This window comes from Capsicum annuum, chromosome 1 (genome assembly GCF_002878395.1).
Source record: "Capsicum annuum cultivar UCD-10X-F1 chromosome 1, UCD10Xv1.1, whole genome shotgun sequence".
NCBI lineage: Eukaryota > Viridiplantae > Streptophyta > Magnoliopsida > Solanales > Solanaceae > Capsicum > Capsicum annuum.
In genome coordinates this window covers 201874470-201901886 of record NC_061111.1, presented here as the reverse complement: position 1 = coordinate 201901886, position 27417 = coordinate 201874470, and the positions used below count along the sequence as shown (strand labels likewise).

Genomic DNA, 27417 nt, shown 5'->3' with positions numbered 1-27417 from the left:
TGGTTATGATGAACTAGAATTTCAGGTTTGAATATTTTGGGTTCATGCATAAATAAATACCTAGAAGATTGGTCAAATATATATATAATAATTTTAAAAATAAGAATCCAGAAAAAACATAAACATTAGTTATATGCAAAATTTATCATTCGTTATTTGATAAATAAAAGCATAGAAATATATAATATATAAACTTCGTAACCAACACCATTTTTTAAAAAAATTAAATAAAAAATTATAATTTTTTTTTATAATTAAAAAAAAAATCTTTTTAAAATGACGTGAACCTCTAATATGCTGCCACGTGGTAAAGCTGTTTTCTAAAAAATGGGTGTTAAAAGTAATGGCATGGATGAGCCAGTTTTGTAACGGCGATGGCATAAATGAGCCCAACTTTTAACCGATGGCATAAATAAGAGTTATTTCTGATAGTTCAGTGACATATTTGAGCTTTTTCCCTTAAAACTATAAACCAAATCAAACCAACATAAAATTGATTTTTTTGGTTTAGGTTTTAATCGGTTTTTTGGATTTTCAATTTTTTTATTTTTTTTATAATATTTAATTTTTACAATTATATTTACAATTTTTACAACTAAAAAGTGAGATGAAGAGTGAAAAGTTTAGGTTTTAAGTTTATGTTGGGTTTTGGATTATTTAATTAGCAATTAATGGACAAATATTAAAATTTGAAGGTCCAAATCTAATTATATATCTACATCTACTTTCATATTATTGAAAATTACTAAAACTAATTGAAAAAGTATTTAAAAAGTAAATTATAATTAATATTTTATGTATAAAAAAGATTATTATATATATATATATATATATATATATATATATTATGTCGGTTTGATTTGGGTTCGATTTGACTTTGTTTTGGTCAACACCAAACCAAATCAAGAATGATCGGGTTTTTTTTCCTAACGCCAAACCAAATCATAAGTCAATTTTTTTTCTCGATTTGATTTGATTCGTCGATTCAATTTGACTTGATTCCTTGATTCCTAACCTTGATTCCTTTATTTAGTGGTTGGATCTCAATTAATTCTTAGTGCTACTTTAGCCTACTTAATTCTAAACCTTATGGTTAGAGTAAGCGCATTAATTTTGATGGCTTGTAAGAGGTCCACCTAGTTGAGTGTATTGTTGGACTTATTTTACTCCAAAATTTGTACAACTTCATATTGCTATTTCAAGAGTGAAATATCCTTTCCGTTTCTTTTACTCATAATTTATTTGGTCAAATTTTTTCTTACTTTGAAAAATGTTTTTTAAAAAATATTTTTAATGAGAAATAGTTTATATTTAATAAATAAATTAAAAATTCACTTTTGAATAATAATTGGGGTTAGGTCAAAGTTTTTAAAAGTGTTCTTAATTGTATTTTTCCAATTCCTTTTTTTTAAAAGTGTTTTTTAGGAACAACAATGGGTATGTTGTTGTTGCTTTTACCGAAAAATTATTTTTTAGCTTATGAAAAATTATTTTTTTTCTTTCCAAAAATACTTATTTTCTTTTAGAAGCTTAGCCAAACACCTCATTCTTTAAAAATAAGCATTTTTGAGAAAAATTAAGCACACTTCTAAAGGAGAAAAAAAAAAAAGCTTGGCTAAACAGACTATCAGTCATAGTTACGGAAAGTAATTGTTCTAAAATATATATTGTTTTTAAAACATTAATCATTTGTTCATCTTTATTTTTATTTTAATAAATGTGGAGCGAGATTAATATAGCGGAAATTATCATTTGATTAATATTTTATTTTCACTTTGACAAGTAAAAGTAAAATGGATCAGATGGAGTAATTGAATGATTTAGGTGTGCCTTTACTTTGATAGGCTTTTTCTTTAGGCAAGAGAAAACAAGTCTACGCCTTTTTTGGCCAAACTTTGAATATTAGCGAATTTATTCAAACTTTTAAAATCAACTTGATTTGAAAAGTGTATTTTGAAAAAGTACTTTGGGAGAGTAAGAATTTCTATTAAAGTGTCTTGAAGGAGAGGCTTGGAGTAATCGGTAAAGTTGTTGCCATGTGACCAGGAAGTCACGGATTCAAGCCTTGGAAACAGCCTCCGGCAGAAATGCAAGGTAAGGCTGCATAAGATACACCCTTGTGGTGGAGCCCTTCCCCGGACACCGCGCCTAATGGTAGCTTTAGTGCACCGGGCTGCCCTTTTTTTTTTTTTTTTTTTTAGCCAATTTGAAAGCATTTTTGTCAATATTAGAACAACAAATTGTGTTCGGCCAAGGTTCCAAAAGTGTTTTTTAAAAAAACTATTTTTTTAACTTATGAAAAACAATTTATGCTACTATTTAAAAACACTAATTTCCCCCCTAAAAACTTGACCAAAACACCTTAATTCATTCTCTAAATAAGCACCTTTTAAAGAAAATAAGCATTTTTGGCTTTCCAAAAATTTACCTTTCTAAATAAGCCTTCTGTCTACACAACAAAATATCACATTGACAAACAAACAGCTTCTCACTTTCCATAATATAAAACCATGTACAAGCCAGTAATAAATTCAACAAGCACATCACACATACTATGATATGAGAAAATTACTAAAGCAAATAAAGAAAAAAAAGTAGTAAATCTATGGATGTCATCGCTAAACATCTCATGGAAATGGAAAAGGTTAATGTACAAACGTTTCAGTTCTAGCGACTTTGATCAAAGTATCCAGCAAGCTTTGTGTTTTCTTTTCTGCTTTTTGGACTTTGGAGGCTGAAGAACCACCTTGATTGCAGTATCAAAAACCGCCTTCACATTCTACATAACAAAGAACATTTTCTTAGCTGGCTTCATTCATAATCGTGACATTTATCAAGCTGCATTCATAGTAGATCCTACACTGAATTATTAGTTTCAGAGATGGTGAAGAAGTTTTCAAGTCATAAGTCGAGATTGTTATTTGGTACTATTTCAGAAAGAAAGAAAGAGCTAACAACTCTCATCTATGGTTCTGTGGAATTGTTATTCATCTACAAAGTTGTTTTTCTTTTGGCAGTGCACTTAGAATCGGTCATCATGCTTCACGTACTAAGTCTTTTGAAGTTCCAATGTCACTAAAGGTTCAAATATTACCTGCTGTGTCTTGGCGCTGCACTCAACATATGCCACTGCACCTATTTGCTTTTTCAGTTCTTCACCCTGTAATTTTAAAGAGAAGTAAAACTCTCAACAAATCTTGTAATATGTGAATGAGTGCTTGAAGAGAAAAGCTTAACTTAATTTTCATTTCGACGTCATTTGGTAATGTGTGACTTAATTGATCAAGTTTTTTTTTTCGGACTTGACATTGTCCTACTAACATTCAAGGCCCCTTGGCAACAGCCTTTGTTTATCCTTTACAAAGACTGACCACCGTTGGTTCCTAGATGCTTTCATACTAAAGTCGAGGTTGTAGGGTCCTTGTGTTTGTGTGTACGCTTCAGCAATATGCAGAAAAAGTTGTGCAGATTGTTTTGCATTATTCGACCAAAAAAGATGTGTGAATTTTCCCATTGTGTTTCTTGGCTGAGCTAGCTCGGATACGGGTCATTGTCCCTTTCCAGAGTATTCTGGAGCTGGGCCATTTTGATAAAACTTTCAACAGGTTGTATATAGCCCAAAACAGCTTTCCCTTTCACCTAATGACTTCGTTTACTTTATATTCTCCTTTACACTTTCCTTTCTTTATAAGATGGTGGATCATGCACCAGATTATTGGATAAGCTACATTAAACTTTTAAAAGATTTAGTGCATACACCCTTTCTCTCAAAAAATACATATACCTGTTCTGTTGAAATTGTACATGCACCAGGGTAGTCCCTTCTAAACTGCTTGTCCTCTCTTAAATCTGTCACATTTAAACTTTGTTTAGATAGAAACTTAGAAACAAAGAGTGATAGATAGGATTGGTTTCATCCTCCCATCAACCAGCTCTTTCGCCTCAGATTATAAAAGAACGAGAGATTATATGCCAGTAAACATGTAGCCTACATTACTATATCTGCAGAACAAATTGATTTACCATCTATCGTTAAACAAACACTTGTAAAACACAATTAGATCATGTTACAAGGCTCTTTTCTATAGCTCACAATTGTTGGTTGCTAGATCGCCTAAACTATCAAAAGAACAGTGTAGTCTATGTACCTCAAGAATAAAAGCAAGAGAACCTAAGTTTGAAGAAGAGTCTTAAGTATAGGGAGAGAGAGACAACTCAATCAGTTGGCTCGGGTCTGAACGCTAAGTGATGAGAAAGTTATATTAAACTAAAGACAAATGATGAAACATCGGGTTTATACGAGACAAATAAGATTACACAGCACAACAAACCACTAAACCACGTGCACGTAATTTCTTGCCTATCATGAGTTTGACTTGCTCTATAAAGTTGACAAACCTTTCGGCCCCATGTTAAGCACATAAAAGAGAAGGTTCATTCTATTCCCTCAGTTATATTTTGGCTAAGGCTTAGGGGATATTCCAAAGGGAACTTTTGGATTCATCCCTGTAAAATAAGTTAAACTCGTGTACAATACAATGTAGACTGTAGACGGATGTAGTGCAATATTACCACTAAATAATTCATATATGCAAATAAAATTATGGTTTTGTTGATAACACATTAACAGACTAGTTCAGCTCCAGGATTCATTTTAATGTACAGCATCTGCCAAAGTCACAAGTGTTTAAGGGAAAGAAAAGGCAAAAGCAGTTTAACAAAGGGAAAAAGGCGTATATCCTCTCATGAGCTACTAGTAAAGCAGGAGGAATCTTAAAATGAAAGAAAACTCACCCAACTTAGTCCCCACTAGAACAATAGGCACTGATGGGGCATAATGTCTTAGCTCAGGAACCCACTTTTCCAACATAATAAGAAATAAAAAGAAAGTTAAAATGATGTCAGGATTACATGATCAAAGGAGCAAAAGAACAACACAACCACTGGAACAACTATTAAAGTTGAAAGTTGAGGGGGAAAAAAGCATACCTTTTTTGATATGTTTTCAAAGCTAGGCCTACTTATGAGAGAGAAAGCCAGCAGGAAGACATCTGCTCCTCGATAACTAAGAGGCCTAAGCCTGTTATAATCCTCTTGCCCTGTGAAGAGTAGTTGAACACTCACAATTTTATCATGTATAATCATTCTTGAAGCCGACATATTTGTTATCTTGCTCATTAGTCATTACTACTTGTGTGTACTAAAAGCTCAAATATGGTTCGTTGCGATTTTCAATGCCAAAGTTCCACAAGATTTTATCACAAGAATCCATACAGAACATGTTTTTTTTGACTTTTTTCATTTCAATTCTTCCCTCAATTTGAGTTTCATTCTATGCACATTTTGGTTTAGGAAGGTGCATTTTACTAGTCCATGAGGATGACTTTATTGCTTTTCTGAATTTTAATTTATTGGGAAATAAAAAAAGTAAGAAAGAGAATAATTCTGGATAACTTTTCCAAACACCTTGCCTAAGTGAATTGAAAGCAAACAATTTACTTGTTAATGTAAAACTACATCAAGCATAACATAACTTGATTAAGCACTAAATTTTCACCTGACTGATTCTGATGATGATCAATTGATTGTTTGTAAGAGAAAGAGTAAACAATTTGCCAAAGGCTGAATCTAAGTTCAACATTCATATTTCAATGACCAATTCTGGTTCATAATTTGCACCAAGGCAAATCTTAATTGAACTACAAAGACCCCCTTTTATCTTTCTTTTCTTGAAAATAACAACCAGAAACAATGCAAGATTTCATATGCAACAAAATCTGTTAACACAAGGAGAACAAGAATAGCAAAAAAGACCAAAGTTGACAACTTTGATGAAAAACAATGATTTTTTAATCATGATCTGCATCACAATTCACAATTATGTAATAACAAAAAGAGGGCTTGTCATACCAGCAGTATCCCACAGTCCGAGATTCACAATCTTCCCATCCACATTGACATTGGCACTGAAATTGTCAAAAACAGTTGGCACATAATCCTGTAAAGAACCAAAAAAAAAAGAAAAAGAAAAATCCATAATGAAAATTCCCACAAAATAAAATCAATCAAGATGGAAAAAAAATTGAATATCTACACATACAGTGGGAAAAGTGTTGCTAGTGTAGGAGATGAGAAGGCAAGTTTTTCCAACAGCACCATCTCCAACTGTGACACATTTGATGAACTTTGTTCCACTACTTGCAGTAGCATTATTACTAGCACTAGTAGTACTAGTATTCATCTCATCAATTAATCAAGAAAACAAGATTTTTGAGTTTGTATGGAGAAAAATTCAACAACCCTTTAGAGAAAAAGTGTTGGGAGGGGTACTCTATTTTTAGTGAGGGGGTGTGGGACAAAAGGAGGGAACAAGAAAAAGCAAAACAAAGATTTTATAAGTACCTTTTTTTGGTAGGAAAATAGTGAAAGGTCACTTTATTTTGAGCTGTCAAAGAGGGAAATATTATATTTGAGGGAATTTAATTAGATATTATACACTGTTTCATATTTTCCACAGAATCATGACCATCCCACTTGGACCGGGACCGGGCTGGTCCAGCCCCCGAAAATTTGGGAATTCAAATAATCCTCTCTTCCAATTTGTTTCTCCCATTTAATTTGACGCAAAATTTAAAAAAAAAATAAAAATAATTAATTTCAAATCTTTTAATTTTAAACTAAAAGTATATTGTATATAATATATCAAAAAAAAATAAAATATTTTTAAATATGTTGAGTGAAAAGTTAAAACTAAAAGCTTCACAAAAGGGAAAGATGCATTATGCTTGAAACGAGATTAAAAAGAAGTATAAATAATATAAATACCAATCTTTTAAAAGTAATTATGCTCTTTCCCATTTTTCTAATTACTTTATTCTCTCTTCCTATTAATATACATAATATAGCCAACATATACATAACATTCTGTGTATATGTGGGATTTTTGTAATATTTTTAGGGAATTGAAATTTTTTATAATATTGAAAACATAAGTTATGTATTTGTGTAATTTTTAGTAAAAAGAATGTAAGACAAATAATTTTAAACAAAGGGAGTATTATTTTATAAACAAAATAAATTTGTTTTCCAAATTTGTACTCCCTCCGTTTTCTAAATATATGGTAAGATTATTAGTGTAGTGATGTAGTTTTTTATTTTTTATTTTTTTACTTTTTTATTTTGTTTCAAAATAAGTCGTGTTTTGCATAATCCAGAAAAAGGTAATTTTTGTTCTTTTTAACACATGGAGCTTTACACCATTAAAGAGACACTTTTTAGATATTTAATTAAAAATAAAATAGTAAAATACTTTTTATTTTTAGGAATGAGTATTTTGTGTTCAAGCTAAAAACATAATTTATTTTGGACAAACAACGTAAATTTCAACAGTTTGAAGCTTACTAATAGAAAATTCTGAAATTTTGCATAAATTAAGAAAAAATCGATTTGGGGTATGTTGAGATATATAATTAGCTCCCAATATATATTTTTTTCTTTTGAGTTTGTCGGACATGTACGGTTTTTTCTTTGTAAAGGTACATAATTAGCTCTCGATATTTGTTTTTCGATTTTGGGCCTGTTGAGATACATAATTAGCTCTCGATACATCTAATGAATATACGTAATTAGTTGAAGTTTCTTTAATTACTTTATAAGGATGAGATTTGTGTAAATATTGAAAATTTAATTGTATGTTTATGTTGTTTTTCTATTTATTTTCCCTAAATTCTAGAAACAGGGGTTCATGTTTGAGTTCTACTTTGGGCCAAATATAGGCGGATCTGTCGCTAGGCCCAATGATATGGACGACAATTCAGATGGACCAATTAGTTCCTTTCCGGGTTAACTTTCTTCACAAGTCGGTGGAAATTCGACCCGAAGAATGAAATACAGAAAATCCGCAATATTATAATTAATTAATAACCCTCTGAAATAGCAGAGCTGAAATTGGGAAAAAGAGGGCAAAAATGGCAAATACGAAAGTTCAAACAGCGGCATATCCGAGTGCAGCTAGAATTGCTGATTCTGATTGCTATCCTCAATACACTGCTTCTCTCAAATGTAAGCAAACTGAACTCTCTACTTTCTTCTTACAATATTATATTATATTATATTTTCTTTGGCAGTATTTGAAAAGAATATAATTATGATCATTATTGGAATTTTGATAAGTTTTGACTTTTGTGAAATTATGTTACTCTTTTTATTACTTTTGTTACTTTTGGAAAACTTTTTGTTGTTTCAGAAAGAGGAGTTCTATTTGAAAGAGTTTTTAATTCTTTATTTGCCTCTGCCACGAGATGCAAACTTAAGCTTACTTGCTGAAAATATATTGTTTTTCTTGGAAAAAAAAGACTTTTTTTCTGTTTGAAATTTAAGTTGAGAAGGACTAATTTGTAATGATAATTGCGTAAAGAGTTGTCTATAGTTTGCTTGAAGAATACTTGGTAATCGGTGGCTTGATGCAATATTATCAATATGATGAAGGTTTTGGGGAAGGTTGGAAGGACCTTTGCATGTGGAGCATTTGAATTTACCGACCAGAATTTGATCATTATTGGAATTTTGATATGTAATTACTTCTTTCTAATCATATTAATGTGTTTATTTCGGGCACCCAAGGGTGTGGCCTAGTGATCAATAAGTGGATTGAGAACTACGAGGTCTCATGTTCAAATTTTAGTAAAGACAGACACTAGCTGATCCATCCGTCCTAGCGTTAGTGAACGAGTTAACTGGTAAATGTTGGTGCGAGGTGGTAGGTATCCCTTGGAATCAGTGTCGAGGTGTTTCAAAGTTGGACCGGACACCATGATTGTCAAAAAATAAAAAAATAAAAAAATATTTTGGTAGTCTTGGGAAGAGAAGTTATATTTGCAAGAATTTACTCCTTATGTGTCTTTGCCCCCGAACTGCATCCTCAAGCTCACTTGCTGAAACTGAAAATATGCTCTCTTTTTTTTTTTTTTTTGAAAAACAACAGATCTTTTCCTAGTTGAAATTTAGATTGAGCAGAAGTTATTTGTAATGATTATTGCGTAAAGAATTGTCGATAATTTGCTTGAAGAATACTTGGCAGTCAATGGCTTGATGCAATACTCTATAATCAATATGATGAAGATTTTGGGGGAAAGTTGGAAGGACCTTTGAATATGGAGCATTTAGGTTTTGCTAATCCAGATTGTTGGAGTTCATAGCTATATCCACAGACGCGAATGATTGTCCATCAGTTTCTTGTAGTATGTTTTGTTTGAGATATTATTGCTATACACATTCATCATCTGTAGAATTTTGCAGTGGAAAACTTTGGGAAGGCTTTTCCATCAAATCAATTTTGCAATTTATTCAAAGACATATTTCTATCCCGTTCTGCAGTTGTTTCAGGGCGTTGCTCAGTTTGTGAATGCGTTGCAGGTTTGGAACAGTTTAACTCAGACAAGAGCAAATGTCAAGAACATTTTGATGTTTACAAGGAATGCAAGAAAAAAGAGGTATGCATGTTAACTATTTTCTTCCACATCTATATGTTTGTGAATGGGGATGGTAGTGTTATGTGCTCTAACCTGTGATAAATGCACTAGAAATTATGTTATGATGAAAGTACAAAATGCTTTTACCCCTCTGATTTAGAGTTTTGCCCAGCGAACGGTCTTCGAGAGGTTCTTCCATGGACACTTCGGAGTGGTATTTTTCTTATATGGGTGTGAAGGAACTTGTGAAAGACTTTCAGACAAATTGCTTTGATAATATAGTCATGAAAAGGAGTAAGTTGTTTAGCAGTGTAAAATAAACAAGGGTGTAAGATTGAATACTGATTAAGATTCATATACGTGTTAGTTAAATTATATGCTCTTGTCATCACCCTCAAAAAAGAAAATTATGCACTCTTGCTACTAAGCCAGTCCTTGATGGGATCACTATGAATGCACCCTCTACTCAGACCTGAATCTATAGAGAGAACAAAATCTCCTGCCTCATTTTTTTTTTTCACTTGGAATTATATAGCTCAACAATATTTACTTTATTTGAAACTCCTTAATTTTCGTGGTGCATAAGCTGGGAGGTAGTGGTGGGAGGGAAGTTATTATCAAGTAATAAATTCCCTATGGTTTTTAGGTGTTTTTGACATTGGCATCATGGAATGCCTTTGCTGCTTTATGTGTTAGATCATTGTTTTTCCGTGTGTTGATTTTCCTGATACATCATTTTATTTATGATATTTCATTTTCTGGCATGTTGCAGAGGGAAGCTCGGTTGGAGCGCAATCGAAGTCGGTCTTTATTCTCATGAGTCACAACAGATTGAAGTCTATAGTGCTATCATTATAAAATATTAATCAGGCTAATAACACTTTCATGTAACTTATTCCAAGAAGCGACTGTAATGTGGATGCTTCACGTTAGAATCAATGTGATCATGTTTATTGTAGCTTTTTGGTACTAGGTTCATTGATTTGCAATAAATGATGAGGATTGAGTTGAATATATTTGAATGTTGATTTATAGGTGAGTATTGGGGCTGTGTTTTCTCTGTTTGATGATAGTTTACTGGTGCAAATTTTCGTGTTTCTGATCTTTCTTGTAAACAAAAAAGAGTTAAGACACTGGTGGGCTTAGACTGGTGACTACTGTTCTCATGCTTCTAATGTCCAAGGTGGTTCATGATCAAGACTTGCCTTTACTCTGATATGATTCTTTTATCTTCATCTTGATCTTGGCGATGCTAACTAACATTTGTTGCATCTGTGGCAATTACTTAAAGAATTTGTGAGGACCAGAAATAGATAAATGAAATCAACATGTATCCTTGAGCTTTCTTATGAGAGAATTGCACAAGTGCATCATTTATTCACAGCACAAGATAAACAACAGTAGTTTCACTTGCTCCTCTGCGATAGTGCTTTAGGAGATGACTCGTATAAAGTAACATTACTGATGAACTGCTATTAAATCTTTGTAACATTACTAATGAACTACTCATTAAGCCTTTCTTAGATCAAATGACCTTGATAGATTACATGCATTGACAAATATCAGATAAGTGAAATATGTTAAACTCTTAGGAGATACAGATTAATGCCATGCTCAGGTTCTAATACAAATCTAAAAACAGGGCTGTGCTGATAACCTGGGGACAATGAAAATGCAAACCTAGACAGCATCATCGATACAATCACCTTCACTTCAATCATTGCAAAATTTTGCCCCGCACAGGTTCTACTCCCTATGCCAAAAGGTATATAAGCACTTGGGACTTTGCAAGCCTTTGCAATGCCCTTGTTAAATCTTTCTGGATTGAACTGATGAGCATCTGGTCCCCAGATCTCAGGCTGCTGATGTAGGATTGGGATCGGAATCTCAATGTTAGTCCCTTTTGGAATCTCAATTCTCTTGAAACTTACATCCTGCAACGCTTCTCTCACCACGAACGCTACTGGTGGGTACAAACGTAATGTTTCATGGATGATCATCGTCAGCTGCCAATCAAAATATGCATACATATTACGGATCCAGGTATAAAGAATCCGTGAAATTTGCTTATATGGTTTTTAGATTATTGCCTACCACTTTCATTTGTCTAAGCATAGAATCATTTGGCAACTCACTACCACAGACATCAAGCGCCTCAGTACGTGCACGAGCTTGCCATTCAGGATATGCAGCTAGTAACAACAAGCACCATGATGCTGTGTGAGCAGTGTTCTCGTGGCCAGCAAAGTATATGCTCTTGCAATTATCAACGACGAATGTTTCAGCAGAAACATCCGCTGGTAGCCCATCACCATCACTCTCTTCATAACCCTTGGCAGCATCAAGTAACAGTTGCAGAAGATCTTTCTCATAAGTAGGATTTCTCCGTGCTCGTACTATCTTCAACATCATTGCTTTAATCTCTTTGTCCAATCTCCATATCTCCCTATTATGTTTACTTGGAATATGCCTGTAACAATCCATCCATTCTGAACTTAGTGGGCAAGTTATCTATTACCATGAGTTAAACGTTATATAATCCTCCTCTTTGAAACGGAGAGAAAAATATCGATATTTCTCACTCTTATCCTTCCTCTGCACTTGACAGAGCTTAACATAGTTCTAAAGTAGCTACAATATCTTTTACCTCAATCCAGGAACTCCAATGGGAACCTTGGACAGAACCATTTGAAGGGTTTGAAGTTTTAGGAAGATTCGTTCCCCCTCGGCATAGCTGCTTCCGAAACAAGCTCTTGAGATTATGTCCGCTGTCAAACTCTTGAGATAATCGTCCACTTTAACATCCAATTTTCCCTCTGAATTTCTGGTTTTCTCATCCCATGATTCTATCATTTTACTTGTGGATTCAACCATCAGCTTCACCATCTCCTGCACAGTCAGTAGATACTTGAAATCTAGTCTTGCATTCAGGGGCGTGGAGCTATCCTTATCCAATGATAGTCAGTTGACACCCCTTCTTGAAAATTACGCAGTGCAGATAGGTTAACATTTTAATGATACATCAAATATTTTGAATCCACTTGGCTTCTTCGTGTGTTCATTTCTTTATATTCGGAATACCCTTAGTGAAAATCTTAGATCCGTGACGGCTTGTGATTAGATTTCAACAAGTGCATAAATCTGAGAGTGGATATTTACCTTAACCTTGTTGAGATAGAATTCAGGGGCAATGGTCTTTCTCTGATGAGCCCAGTAAGGGCCGTTTGAAGAGAAAATGCCTTGGCCTAGTAGAGGACCATGATCTCTTGATAGGTAAGATGGTTTTCCCAGGTTTAAAGATGTACTTTGACTTATCTCTTTCATCATTTCTACATCAGTTACACAAAGTATCTGTATAGTTCCAGCTGAATACATGAATACTGATCCTGTAATTTTGAACATAAAATACCACATATATAAGCCAACAAATGAAGAAAAAGAATTTGGAGTAATCAATAATATTAGTGCTTTTTGTTGGAAGTGCTTAAGCACTTGGCCAAACACCACAATTCTCGTATAATTTTTTTTAAAAAAGTAAACTCTTTTAGATTTTCATAAGCTTGGCTAAGCAGGCTTTTAAGACTTGACCATATTGAATTTGCCACTGCTTTATATGTGGAAACACTGTGGAAGGCCATGTATGTTGCAAAGGGTAGCTGTTTTCTTCTAATTCTTGATTGTTGGTTTCTTGGCTTGGCTGTTTCTGATTCTGAAGTTGAATCTTGTTGATATCAAGGAGATTTCCATAAAGAAAAGAACTTGGTGAAGGTCCCTTAATCCCTTGGCTTTGAAGTTTTGATCTCAACTTTCTTGGATGCAAATATAAAATTTTGATGACATGTGCAAAGAGCAACACCAGATATCCACCTAAAACTAGTGATAAAATCATCTTGGCTGAAACAATCAGTAATTGTTCAATTTCCATTTCAAAATTCCTCTAATACTTATGTTTTCAATCTTGTTTTGTATATTGACAGTTGATAAAATCTGTTATTTGAGGGGCTGAAATTTTTATTACTTTGTGATGCTGTTCCCATATAAGAATAAAATATGACAAAATGGCAAGGTGTAACACACGTGGTACGTTAGCATGGTGATGATGGATGGATGAAGGTGCTTGTTCCACGGAATTGAAAGGTTCTAATTTAGAAAAATGATAATAATTGTGTCTTTAATAAAGCATGTACATCAACAAGGGCATTTGGTCTAGTGGTATGATTCTCGCTTAGGGTGCGAGAGGTCCCGAGTTCAATTCTCGGAATGCCCCCCTACTTTTTTGCATTAAGTCTTTTCTTGTACCCTTTTAAATTTATTTTTCTGTATTTTCTGCCCCTTTAAAACCTATATTGCATCTAATGGATCATAGCACATACTATAGATAATATTAAACTAAAATATTAGAACTTTTTTGTCTAATATAGATGCATTATTGGTACTAGATATGTAGCTCGTGCCAGTACGCGTTAAATATATGTTATTGATGTTATCTTAATTTATGTAGCACAAAAAGCATTTGGAGTGTCAATCAAATTTTTATTAATATAAATTTTTAAATAATTTAAATTGTTAGTTATTGTGATTTATAGTACCTTTTACGTAATTTAATAATTTATGTAACTCGCTTTGTCCCAATTTTAGAATTTAGAGAGTAAATCAAATTTTTACTAGTAAAATTTTTAAAATATTTTAAGTTATTAATCATTGTGATTTTAGTATCTTTTAATGTAATTTCAAATAATTTATGTTACTTGTTTTATCTCAACTTATGTGACACTATTAGAATTTCAAAAGCCAATTAGATTTTTTATTATATGTTTTTAAAATATTTGAATATGTTAATAGTTATGACTAGGGGTGTACATAGGTCGGGTTGGTTCAGGTTTTATAAAAAAAAAACGAAATCAATCATGTCAGTTTATTAAAACTATAAATCAACATAAAATTATTTTTTTGGGTTTACGTTTTAGTCGGTTTTTTCAAGTTTTTTTAAAAAAATTTATAATCTTTAATTTTTGCAATTATATTGTGATCGAAGACTAGATCAAATATATGTTTTCACTCATGTGCTAATGAAAAACCACAATTATGAAAAAATGAGGAGCAGAAAACTCTCTTGAAACTAAAAAGTGAAATGAAGAGTGAAAAGTTTAGGTTTTAAATTTATATTGGATTTTGGATCATTTAATTAGCAATTAATGGACAAATATTACAACCTAAAGGCTCAAATCTAAATATATGTCTACATCTACTTTCAACTTATTGAAAATTACTAAAACTAGTTGAAAAAGTATTTAAAAAGTAGATTATAATTAATATTTTATGTGTAAAAAGTTATAATTATAATTATAAGATTATATATACGTATATAATTATTATATATATAATTATAATATAATTATATATATATATATATGTCGGTTGGATTCGGGTTCGATTTGACTTTTTTTTTGTCAACACCAAACCAAAACAAGAATGGTCGTTTTTTTTTATAACGCCAAACCAACCAAACCAAATCATAAGTCAATTTTTTTTTCAGTTTGGTTTGGTTCGTCGGTTCTGTTTGACTTGACGGTTTGGTATGTACACCCCTAGTTATGACTTATAATTATTTTGTTTTCATAAATTTTAAATATATATATTTTACCAAAATAAATAAATTAAAATAAACAAAGTACTAAATTTTCAAAACATGTTAAATTCAAAAACATCATTTGGATCAACAAATTACTAAATTAAAACATGCAAATTATAAAATGCCAAAACTACCCCGAATTTATGTGACACAAATATGATTTAGATAATCAATTATATTTTTAATATATTTTAAATTGTCAGCTATTGTAATTTATAATATTTTTTATGTAATTTTTCAATAATATATGTTACTCTTCTTATCCAATTTTTTGTTGCATTGATAGTCAATTATGTTCTTAAAATAATTTAAGTTTTAAATTATTATGATTTATAATTCTTTTTATTCTATTCCAATTTAAGTGACACTGAAATAAATTCAAGAGTCAATCAAACTTTATGATTGAAGCAGTGAAGTGGATATGTCCTAAATGGTTTATAATATCTAATTAGAATTGATATAGCAAAATTACTATAAGAAAATTTTTGTAAAAAAAAATTAAATGAATCTCATATAAGATGTCATGTTATGTTCTTAAAATAATTTAAGTTTTTAATTATTACGATTTATAATACTTTTTCTTGTATTCCAATTTAAATGACACTAAAATAAATTCAAGAGTCAATCAAAATTTATGATTGAAGCAGTGAAGTGGATATGTCCTAAATGACTTATAATACCTAATTAGAAGTGATATAGCAAAATTACTATAAGAAATTTTTTGTGAAAAAAATTTAAATGAATCTCATATAAGATGTCATGTTAATTTAAAACATCAAGAATTAATTTATCATTTTATGTCAATTTTACTTTTTATTAAATATTATTAATTTTGTAATACCTATCATATGATTCTCGTTCTTGAAAATCCACGCTTTTCCAAACCCAGAAAACAGACGGAATTCTAGGATTCCTCCTGGAGGCAAAGACTTTTATGCATACCTCTTCTGGTTGATCCACACCATCCTCTATTCTCGTAAGATGATACACACTAGCTAACAGCCCGCCAGGCGCTACATCATAGGCACATTGAGAGCGGAGATAATTGTACCCATATACATAAAAAATGACAGCAATGGAATGCCAATCCTCGGGCTTTATTTGTAAAGTCTCTATTATAATAATTAATTAGGGGTGATATAGTAAGATTACGGTTGAAGTAGCTGAAGCAGATATGTCATAAATGTCTATTTTATCTTTTTTATTAAATATTATTAAGTTTCTTGTATGTAAATGTGTTACAATAATTAATGAAGGGCAATATACTAAAATCATGGAGCAAACATACTTGTGAATTTTTTTAAGATGAGTCTCATATAAGATGCAGGAAATTGTATGTCATAGACCCAAATATAGATGGCTTTAAATATTTGACCCTAAATAAGAATATCTTTGAAGAATAGTCTTCCTTACTTTTTAATATACTAAAAGTACCATTTTATCCCTCTAATGAGTCTCTTCATTCCTTAAGAATTCCATAATCCATCCAAATTTCAAAACGAAAAAAAAAATTAATTACAAAAAATCATAGGTGCTGGATGAGCATTCAGAGCAGCGGCGGAAGTCGTCAGAGTCACCGTCGCAAACAGCGGATTCCGTTCCATTACAGCGGGACATCCAGTTTACACCACCGCACGTAACATCGTCCGTCCGGTGTCTGTTTTCGCTATATCGTTGTCATTGGAAGATGTGAAGTCCGACGTTGTCACGGCAGTTAACGGCGGAGGCGGAGGAGGATTATCCGATGTGCCGTCGATGCAAAAAGTGGTGGCGGAGTTTGATGACTGGGAGATGGCTGGTGGAGAGGAGGAAATTATAGTTAGTGTTGGTGAACCGTTACCGAGAGTTGTGTTTGGTGGTGCTCCGTCTCTTCAGGAAGCTACTGAAGCTACTTCTGATCTCAAACACGCTCTCGAAAAGTACGTGATTTACTGTGCTATTGCAATTTACAGTGCTTTATGTATATTTTTGTAGATAATATCTATATTTTATGTATACAATAGTGAATTAATTAAATTCAATTTAGGTTAGAAGATTAGTCAGATTGTTTCTCGTTAAACAAAATGTGATAAGTGAATGGAGGGAGTAGCATTATATCTAACTTCTGCAATTTAGTTTGTTAGTGCAACTTATACATCAAATATAATAATTTTATATTTGAAATAGTGAATTAATATAATTCAGTTTAGTTTCGAAAATTGGTTAAATTAATTCTCGTGAAATGAAATGTGACAAGTAAAATAGAGTGGAGGGAGTAGTATTTGTTGTTATTGTTGATTTTGAAGTATTGCTTTTGGTGTGTCTGTGTTTTATAATCATAGAAATTGAAGTCTTTTGTAAAACTTAATGGTGTTTGAGTGATTACTTAGTTGATTGATTCGATCGACTAATAAAGTTACAATTTTTAATAAACACGCCTCTCAATTGTTTGCTCAATCAATTTTTGTTCAGTAGAGTGAAATGGGACACGTTGCAACAAACCTTACAATGTTGAATTTAGTTTCAAAGATCAGTTAAATTTACTCTAGTGAAATGAAACTTACTAAGTAAAAGTGAAGAGTGATCACTCAGTTGATTGATTTGATTGACGAATAAAGTTACAATTTTAATGAACATGCTTTCTCAATTGTTTCCCCAAAAAAAAATATTGCTAATTAGGATAATAAGGGATGTGTTGTACTTGCAAACTTGCAATGTTCGATTTGATGTTGCCTCATTTTAATGTAACTTGGATTATCCCAATATGAACTGAACTTTTGAAAAGGAGCTACCTCTTAAAACTCACAGCAAATAAGTACCGTGGGAGTTCATATATATTATTCACAAGGAGTTGAGACATTTTTACTGTTAAAGGTTATTGGATTAATTCAAAAAAAATAGGTATTTTCAACTTACTGTGTCATAAAATATCATTCTCATTAGTATTATAGTTGGGTGACATTATCAGAGTTCAAATGCATTTTTTATGTGACAGTGTCAGTGAAGATAAAAACTTAAGTTTTGGACTTGCAATGGATGAAGGAGATAATGAAAATGTTCTTGTCTATTTGGTTGTTGTTCTGTTCTTAATATTGGAATGTTTAGTCTTTTCGTAATACTTTCATCAACATTTAACCTTTATCCCCCAGAAGGCTTACGTCTGGGATTCGAAAGGCTATTGGACGTTGGTTGCGGTATATACTTCTCAATGTTACTCTGCGTACAGATGTTTATCTGTTCTAATAGATGATGTGAACGACTACTCAGATAGTTTCAATTCTAAACTCTTCTTAAATTTACAGGGTATATTTGTCTGGATCTACTAATGAAGATGGTGGATCTTGTATATCCGGCTCGAGCTCATCACCCTACTCCAAAGCTTGTGTTGTTAGCGAGACTGCAGTCACAAAGTCTGTGCTGAAACATGCTATGCAGGCATTTAGATTTCTAAATGAAAATCCTGCCGCTCAGGTTTTCTTCTTTGTCATTTATGTTTACATGTTCTCTTAGTTTTCATATTCTATCTAGTGTTGTATGTTCATGTATTTGAAACTAGATCTAGCAATTTTTTCTTCTAATCCTTTAGTATAAACCCTTACTAGGGGTGAGGAACAGATATGAATATGTTCAATTTGAATAAGTGAAAAGATCCAGTTAACAAAAACTAAACTAAATATTGTAGTTGCAACATAAAAAGTGGAACTACTGTATAATAAGTTGTCCCCTAATCCACTTGTGGCATCTCCTCAAACAAAAACTATTTTTTTGGGAATTGTGAGTGACTGTGAGAATTTAGAACTCTTCTTCCTTGTGAGTTTGCAGCGTGGTTTGCTTTATTTGATTTTTCTTTAGGTACCGCTTTCTAGATGTTGACATCTGTAGAAGAGATATATCTGAGTTAAGTCCAATACTGATTTGTAACATAGTTAGATTTCTTAAGAAGCAGCAACATTTCAATGTCAAGATAATCTTTGTGGTGTCAAGTGTATAGTCCACTGTTATATCCAATTCTATTGTTTGGAAAATGGATGGTGTCATTAGCTTTCTTCATTCACATTTTAGCTTGAGGCATGAGCATGAAGTAGCTTAGATGTATTAGGCGCTGTAGATCTAAAAGTCCTTTGAAGCAATTTTTTATCCATTTTCTTGGATTTAATGATGTTGCATCCCAGTGGACACTCCTAATAACTTGATGAGCTCTTAGGAGTGTGGTTTTAGTAGTGTCTGGGGGTTACGAGTGTGCCAGGTTTGCTAATGTTGATTCCATTTTCCCTTTCCCAAAGTGTTGTTACTTTAATTACTTGTGACCCAAATATGTGGAATGCAGTAATGCAAAATCCAACCCTTCAAGAATTCCTCGACTCACAGAAAACCAGTGAGAAATCTATGTCCTTGATTCTACTCAAATATTTCATAATGGTCAAGCTTCTTACTACAATACCATTTTCGCAGGTGCATCATTCCCAGACTCGGATCACAAGATAGATGAATTAGTTACTGATGCTGATTTCTTTTCTCAGTTATCCCGAAGGAGTGCGTCTTCCAAATCTGAGGCAGAAGAATCTAAATTCGGGAACTCTTTTACAGACTTTTTACAGAATGTTACACGAACAGTAGCACAAACTATGGTTGATATGATGAATAACTTGTCAGATTTCTTCAACAATCTCTTTGGAGGCAACAAGGTTTTCTTTAATGCTGATTCAAGTGCTAAATAAGGCGCTATGGAGACAACATTGGGAGCATCTTTCATGGGCTTGGCAGTCATAATTATTATGGTGATTGTCTGAAAACGCGGTCAATCATGATGCCTTCATAGTTATTGCTATTTAAATTCGTTGAAGTTACATGACCAAGTGTTACAGTTTCTTCTGGAATAGGTATTGAGGGTTTTGTCGAGGGTTTTTGGCCGTGCAGGGCTGCCAATGACTTGTTGAAGAGTTTTACAAATAAAAGAAAGTCATTATAGACAATGCTTACGTCTTAGTTTCTTGGTTTTGTCCTCTAAATGACAACAAAGTTAGATTTGTTACAGATATTATATACTTTGGGTACTTATTACAGACACAAAATCCTCTGATTTGTCAACTCTCTTCGTCATTGGCATCATGCTAATAAATTTATCCTTTAAGTAAATTAGTTTTGATGGCAGCAATGGCAGCTGTAATCTCCATAGTTTTGAAAATTTTCATTATGATGTTAATTCTCTTCTCCTTGGATTGAAAAACATCGCGTGTGTGTATGTTGTGCACGCGCTAGGGTGTACAAGTAATACATCTTCCCAAAAATTTATACTGCCAACACTGGGCTGCTACAACAGTTCAGTTTTATGTCACAGAAAGGTATAGTTTGTTCCTCTAGTGCTATATATTTGAACTTTTCCATGAAAGATGTTTCGGTACTGTTGATTTCACATAAGCTGAACTTGGGGAGAAGAAAACAAACATCAAATGCTTTATTTTCTTTGAATCTACTGTATTCTATTGAACCATTGCATTCAAATGTGTGCTGTATTACAAGCTACGAAGCTAAGTTATGGAGATCAAATTATACAAGTATTTTATGGCACATATTGTACAAACAATGACAGTTGAACCACCTTTGATGTCTAAGTCTAGCCTCTAAGGCAAATGTTGTAGATCATCTGTTGAATCATTGCAGAATAAGCTAGTGTCAACTCATGCCCATGAGACATAACTTGTTCCTTTGGGTTCTAAAAATCTTGCCTCTTGGATAAGACTTATAAATTATCTACCAAATCATAACACACTAATCTAGTATCAACGCTTGGCCATGGGACATAACTTGTTCGTCTGTCGTATTGAGTTTTGCCTTTAGGGCACGAGCTGCAGATCATCTGCCAAGTTATTACACGCTAAGTTAGTGTCAACTCTTGCCCATAGGTTAGTGTCAACTCTTGCCCATAGGGCATAACTTATTTCTTTGGGGCTTAAGTCTTGCCTCTAGGGCAAGTATTGTAGATCATCTGCCGAATCATTGCAGAATAAGCTATTGTCAACTTTTGCCCATGGGGCACAACTTGTTCTGCATCTTACCTTCAAGGAAAATTTTAAAGTGTATCCCGTGGAATTATTCACATCACATCTCTTGGGGGTGTAGTCCTTCCCCGAATCCTGTTAATATGATATATTTTTACACATCAATATATAAGAAAATTTAACATGCTAAATAATTTTTATAAGCAATTAATAAGAAGGTATTGAGTTAAATACTTCACCACAGGTTAAAAATTCATATAAATAAGAAGACATTCGTGATTGAAAGTCAAAAGTACTTGTTACTAACTAAAATAGGGATAAAAAAATCCTATTATAACTGCTATTTTGATCAAACTTCTCGGATAAAAAGTAAAACTAATCATGTTTTTTTATTTTTCTTTCTGTATCTCCTTGCATATGGATGAAGGATAGGAGTATAGTGACAATTTGATATATTATGCCCGGTTCTTTTGCATCTCGAACATCTGTAATTGTTTCTTGAAGATTCTATTCTGCAAGGATATCTGGATGCTTGTCTTCTCCCAAACAGAACCTCCTTATCTGGGAGGTTTGTGATCAGATCCTTTATGCTATCTAGGACAACCCATGATGTTGTGCTTCCAACTGGTAGGATTTCTCCCTGGTATGTTTGTAGCCAAGACTGTCTTGAGAACCAATGAGAGCAATAGCTAGACTTGTTCATATGTCTACTCTCTATCGCTGCAATTGCATAGGTGCATGGTATCTCATCTGTTTGAAATATCAAGCATTGACAAGTTCTACTCTTCAGGTCTACAATATATTCAATTCCTTCTTCTCTTACAATAAATTTTGTTGCATCAATGGAGTCTACCTATAAATAAAATGATAAATAAATGACAACTTCTAGTGAAACATCTAGTATATGACCAGAATCGGGCATACAAAGCAATCAACCATACATGAGGGGCGAATCTTGAGGCAACCAAAAAACAGCTACAATCAAGCATATAACATCAAATCACAATCCAATATTGAACTAATCAAAAATCTAATAATAAGTGACCAATAATACGGAGTAACAATTAAGGTTCTATTTCAAAATGGAGGAGAAGGGCCAATATAGGGGATAGTTAAAGTTTTTATGCTTGGCTTGGTCAGGGAAAGTGTAGAAGAAGGATCTGTCATCTAAGGAATGAGCTTTCAAAGTCAAATTCCCTGTATTATATGGAAAAGACAGTACCTTGCTTAGGAACAACAACTAATTCAATAGTGATGCTTCCAACACATGAGCAGGAGAATCAACTACAAATAAACTGAGATAAAATAAATATTGTATCTAATCTAGGAGTAGAATCAACTATGATAGTGAAACATATAGTATATAAGCAGAATCAACCAAACAGAGCAATCAAACATACATAGGGGACGAATCTTCAGGCAACCAAAAAATAGCTACAATCAAGCATACAACATCAAATCACAAACGATCATGCAACTATGAGCAGAAGCAACAAAACACAATTTCGCGCGCGAATCTCAAGAAAATAAAAACTAACAATAAATCACAAATAACAGTAAACCAACTATTTATAATCTGCAATAAAAAAACAGTAATAGTATATTTTTCTATTATCAAAATATAATTTCAATTACTTACTTTCAGTTTCAAGGCGACTTGAATTTTGTCAGTCACCTCCACTTCCGCCCAATGTGTGATGTTATGAAAGTTGCCTTGTGATTCTATTTTTTCTTTCATAAAACCAACTTTGTAACTTGTCCTGAATGTAATCGATCAGTCCCAGTATTGGCAGTTTCCTGGCTTTTCTCAATACAACATTCATGGACTCCACATTGTTAGTCGTAAGCATATTGTACCTTCTGTTAGTATGAAACGAACGAGCCCATCTTTCTGGTTCTTCTTCTTTCAAGTACTCCACAGCAACTTTGTCGACTTTTCCTATCTCATCAATGAAAGTATAAAATTTAGTTCGTTTATATGTTGTTGCTGCGTTGTAGAAGAGTGATAGAACCACATCTGAGAAGTATCTTTTTCTTAAATTCTTCTCCATATGATAAATGCATATCCCGTGCTGATACTCTGAATAGACATTTGCAATTGTCTTTGCATGGGTGACGATCTGATAGAATACATAAGTTTTCACGTACCCCAATTGCATGTCTTAACTGATTGAAGAACCAGTTATAAGACTCATTATTTTGAGTCTGCAATTCCAAAAGCCAAAGGAAATATGTTGTTGTTTTCATCCTTTAACACTACTATCATAAGGACACCACGATATTTTGCCTTAAAAATATTACATCTACCATTATTACCGGTCTACAGTTGGTCCATCCAATGATTGAAGCACAATAAGCAAAGAATGCATATTGAAACCTGCGTTGAGCAAAATAATATTAGTAACAATTTGCATTTGATGTTTATAATCAGAGTACAACAAGTTTCTAAACTAAGTCTTGCCCATGAGGCAAGAGTTCCATTTATGTTAATAATCTAATCAGTGCAATTAAAGAATAAACTTTTGCCCAGAGGCAAAAGTTTTTAACTTCAATAGGATAGCATTTGTACAACAATTTTCTAAACCAAGTCTTGCCTATGAGGCAAGAGTTCAACCTATGTTAATAATCTAATCAGTGCAAATAAAGGATAAACTTTTGCCCAATAGGCAAAAGTTTTCAATTTCAATAATTTTCTAAACCAAGTCTTGCCCATGAGGCAGGAGTTCCATCTATGTTAGTAATCTAATCAGTGCAAATAAAGGATAAACTGTTGCCTCTTGGAAAAAAAATTTCAATTTCAACAATTTTCTAAACCAAGTCTTGCCCATGAGGCAAGAGTTCCATCTATGTTAATAATCTAATCAGTGCAAATAAAGGATAAATTGTTGCCTCTTGGGCAAAAATTTTCAATTTCAACAATTTTCTAAACCAAGTTTTGCCCATGAGGCAAGAGTTCCATCTATGTTAATAATCTAATTAGTGCAAATAAAGAATAAATTGTTGCCTCTTGGGCAAAAGTTTTCAATTTCAACAATTTTCTAAACCAAGTCTTACCCATGAGGCAAGAGTTCCATCTATGTTAATAATCTAATCAATGCAAATAAAGGATAAACTGTTGCCTCTTGAGAAAAAATTTTCAATTTCAATAATTTTCTAAACCAATTCTTGCCCATGAGGCAAGAGTTCCATCTATGTTAATAATCTAATCAGTGCAAATAAAGGATAAACTATTACCTCTTGGGCAAAAATTTTCAATTTCAACAGTATAGCATTTGTACCTGTTCTCATCGTCTCTCTTTATGTTTGTGTACGTGCCTAGGTTGTTTTCTTTCATCATGTGAAGATACAATGGCAAATTGTTGTAGTTCTCTTCTGCGGTTTCTCTTTTCACCGTATAGGCATGATGTATCACTCGTCATCCTTTGTTGAAGGATATGATGATTCCGTATTTTCTTCTTATTTCATCTACTACAAAGTTGGGTACGATTACATTGCTAGAGTCACACACGAGCTCTAGTATGTAGTCACATATGACCTTTGATGTTGCATTCCTGTGGTCGGACGTTGTGAAATCAACCGAGCAACTGTGAGCCTTTTTATATGTAGTAACCTGAAAGAGCAGAGAATAGGCAATCTTCGAGGCATGAAATCGCCACACCCAGTTGTCGTCTAAACATCGCAGTGAATATCTTGTTGTGCTTGATTTGATAACCTTAAATTGGATATTGTGTGTAATTGCAATGTTTGACATGCACGTCATCATATTTTGTTTGTCAATGAAGATCGACTTGGCATTTAACTCATTCAAAGAGGTATTGCGTCTCAAGAGAGAAATCTCGACATCACGTGTCCTCTTCTTTTTTGGCGTACCCTCTTAATCTTGGATGGATCAGCTATTTCAGCCTTCAATATTTGTTCAATAACCTGTAACTCGTTATTTTTATCAATACTTTCAATACTCATTTCTTTTCCATCCATTCCAAGCACAATCCTTGTGAAAAATGAAATAACAAAAGATTAGTAATAATTTAATTTAAAATATATATCTTCAACAAGTAAAATCATTGAAGAGTAAGGCATAGTCAACTATTGCCTATGGGGCATAAGTGTCAAAGTCTTGCTTCTAGGGCAAGAGTTATAGGTCATCTGCCAAATTATTACAGATTATGACAGTGTCAACTCTTGTCCATGGGGCATAACTGTCTCAGTCTTGCCTCTGAGGCAAAAGTTATAGGTCATCTTTCAAATCATTACAGACTAAGAAAGTGTCAACTATTGCCCATGGGGCATAGCATAAAATGTATGGCAGAATCTGAAGATGTTAAAATCACACTTGAAACTACTGAATAACACACACTATAGGGGTGATTCTGAGAGGGTTGTTTACTTTAGAGATACGTTGCAAGTAATACAACATAGTTTATCAACTCAATACTCTGATAGTATGGCCTTGAAAGAGAATGATGTACTGACTATTATTGAGAAGTGGAGCAATATTGAAAAGAGCATCTTACAATAAAAATTCAGGGCTTTGTGTATAAGCTAGGTGATTCAAACCCCATGTATTTTAGTGCAGTTAGACTCAAACATTAGACATCTAAACGCTATGATAAATGCTTAATTGTGTGAACATCTCATCGAAAAGCTGCATATATTAGAGAGCAAACTTCGAATACTTCACTATATATTCTTAAGCAAACACAACAGGTCAAATTGGTTTCACAACATTAATATGCATGTATACAGATTTTCTAATCATATTAACTTAACGCTGCAGGTCAAAATGCACATAATCGTGGCATCGTAAGAGGCCATTATGGACACGTCAATCAGATGGGACATAGCTTTAACACCGATACATCAGATTGTAAGGTGAAATATGTTGATCATGTTTATGAGGAGTAGAGCCACCACGTTCAACATTCTAGACTATCAAATCTCCATCTATATGGAAATGATTTGTACGATGATACTAACAAGAACCACACACTACATGATGAAGAAGATGACACTCCAGCTCCCAAGAAAGTTGGATTACTAAGCTTGTTCAAATACTCAACCAAGTTGGATATAGTACTATTGTTGTTGGGTTGTATTGGGGCTCTAATAAATGGAGGATCGATTCCTTGGTATTCTTATCTTTTTGGTAATTTCGTAAACAAAATTGGTCTGGACAAAGACAAAGACCATATGGTAAAGGATGTGGGAACGATAATACATACTTAGACTTTTATTGTGTGCTTCCAAAGCTCTCAGTTAATAACCCCTTACCCTTTCATACCGCAAGCAGTAAAAAGAGATGACTTCATGAATACTACTATCCTAAAGTAGACGTAACCAATACTACCATTACAGAGTTTAAACCCATTGCCTGTTTCTCTATGTTATACAAGCTAATAGCTGAGGTGCTCTCTCTTAGAATCAACAATTTAGTGCTTCTTTACTCTCTAAACATAGGTTGGATTCATCCGAGATGGAAAACACAACCTTTGCCTCTAAGACCAAACTCTCGCAACTACTCAAACACAATTATAATCACGATAACAAACTCCCCACAACCTGTTCGACACAATTCCTCATCATCTTCTAATGTTAATTATACCAGTAGTTTGAAATACTTGGAACTAATTTCTTGTACCACCTTGACCTTATACGTTTGGCCTTCCCAAAATATGTTGCGATCAACGTTAACTCCCATATTAACAGTCTTTCCCTCCAAGACCGACCCCCCACAACTACTAAAACATAATTATAACTGCAATAACAAACTCCTCATAACCTGTTCGACGCAATTCCTCAATGGTAAATATGTTACTACAACAACAGTATATCCCATCTTCAGCTTACGTTCACCTCCCCAAAAATCAAATCAATATGCTAATTATATAATGAGCTAAAATTACCACAATGCATCAATAAGCTAAAATTACCACAATGAATTTTGAGGATGAATTTCATACCTGAAGAACCCTTACGACTCGATTCTGGAATTTGAAAAAAATAGATTTAACAGTGAGTATTTTGACAGGAGATTGATTCTGAAATTTAGAAGAGAGAGAGAAAGAAGAGGTTTAACGGCAAATATTTTGAAGGAGGGTATTTTCGTCCAAGAAAATATGACTTAACAAGTTAAGGCTATTTTAACAAAGTCTTTTTATTTGGGGCTAAAATTTGAAAGTCACTCTAATTTGGATCTATATTTGAGAATAACACGATAAAATATCTAACTAATTTAAAACATCAAAAATTAATTATTATTTATGTCTATTTTACTGTTTATTAAATATTATTAATTTTTTAATACCTAAATGACTTATAATAATTAATTAGAGGTGAT

General features: G+C 33.0%; 3 protein-coding genes, 1 non-coding gene and 1 pseudogene across 5 annotated transcripts; 3 read left to right on the top strand and 2 right to left on the bottom strand.

Annotated features, from left to right (window-relative positions):
- Window positions 1-2469: 2469 nt before the first annotated feature.
- Window positions 2470-6376, bottom strand: LOC107857194 (rac-like GTP-binding protein 5). The gene is made up of 7 exons (XM_016702131.2): window positions 6101-6376; window positions 5911-5998; window positions 4990-5099; window positions 4795-4858; window positions 3785-3849; window positions 3095-3160; window positions 2470-2779 (listed from the first exon to the last, which is right to left on the bottom strand). The coding sequence occupies exons 1-7, from the start codon at window positions 6239-6241 to the stop codon at window positions 2681-2683; spliced, it is 633 nt and encodes a 210-aa protein (XP_016557617.1). The 5' UTR covers window positions 6242-6376; the 3' UTR covers window positions 2470-2680.
- Window positions 6377-7838: 1462 nt separating this feature from the next.
- Window positions 7839-10509, top strand: LOC107844543 (cytochrome c oxidase-assembly factor COX23, mitochondrial). Of its 2 annotated transcripts, none has more exons than XM_016688938.2 (3): window positions 7839-8061; window positions 9415-9491; window positions 10243-10509. In XM_016688938.2, exons 1-3 carry the CDS (start codon window positions 7968-7970, stop codon window positions 10288-10290), a joined length of 219 nt encoding a protein of 72 aa, XP_016544424.1. In that variant the 5' UTR covers window positions 7839-7967; the 3' UTR covers window positions 10291-10509. The 2 variants fall into 2 exon arrangements, with proteins under 2 accessions (XP_016544424.1, XP_047256288.1); XM_047400332.1 differs by having other exon boundaries at window positions 7892-8061; window positions 9376-9491.
- A 431-nt stretch (window positions 10510-10940) lies between these two features.
- On the bottom strand, window positions 10941-13520 carry LOC107844534 (cytochrome P450 714C2). Its single transcript, XM_016688931.2, has 5 exons — window positions 13059-13520; window positions 12630-12856; window positions 12118-12359; window positions 11565-11940; window positions 10941-11476 (listed from the first exon to the last, which is right to left on the bottom strand). Exons 1-5 carry the CDS (start codon window positions 13393-13395, stop codon window positions 11051-11053), a joined length of 1608 nt encoding a protein of 535 aa, XP_016544417.1. The 5' UTR covers window positions 13396-13520; the 3' UTR covers window positions 10941-11050.
- Window positions 13521-13665: 145 nt separating this feature from the next.
- Window positions 13666-13737, top strand: TRNAP-AGG. Its single transcript has one exon. It is a non-coding gene; the product is annotated as a tRNA-Pro (tRNA).
- Window positions 13738-16168: 2431 nt separating this feature from the next.
- LOC107860418 lies at window positions 16169-19799 on the top strand (annotated as a pseudogene).
- The last annotated feature ends 7618 nt before the right edge of the window (window positions 19800-27417 follow it).

Excerpts from the sequence above, each read along its gene's own strand:
- LOC107857194 (XM_016702131.2), bottom strand. The coding sequence starts at position 6,241 with ATGAATACTAGTACTACTAGTGCTAGTAATAATGCTACTGCAAGTAGT. Across the intron at positions 5,999-6,100 it reads CTAGCAACACTTTTCCCACT|GATTATGTGCCAACTGTTTT; the intron begins GTATGTGTAGAT and ends GGTTCTTTACAG. Across the intron at positions 4,859-4,989 it reads TTGAAAACATATCAAAAAAG|TGGGTTCCTGAGCTAAGACA; the intron begins GTATGCTTTTTT and ends ATGTTGGAAAAG.
- LOC107844543 (XM_047400332.1), top strand. The coding sequence starts at position 7,968 with ATGGCAAATACGAAAGTTCAAACAGCGGCATATCCGAGTGCAGCTAGA. Across the intron at positions 8,062-9,375 it reads ATACACTGCTTCTCTCAAAT|TTGTTTCAGGGCGTTGCTCA; the intron begins GTAAGCAAACTG and ends CCCGTTCTGCAG. Across the intron at positions 9,492-10,242 it reads AGGAATGCAAGAAAAAAGAG|AGGGAAGCTCGGTTGGAGCG; the intron begins GTATGCATGTTA and ends GGCATGTTGCAG.
- LOC107844534 (XM_016688931.2), bottom strand. The coding sequence starts at position 13,395 with ATGGAAATTGAACAATTACTGATTGTTTCAGCCAAGATGATTTTATCA. Across the intron at positions 12,857-13,058 it reads GCAGTGGCAAATTCAATATG|GATCAGTATTCATGTATTCA; the intron begins GTCAAGTCTTAA and ends TCAAAATTACAG. Across the intron at positions 11,477-11,564 it reads TGCTTAGACAAATGAAAGTG|CTGACGATGATCATCCATGA; the intron begins GTAGGCAATAAT and ends TTTGATTGGCAG.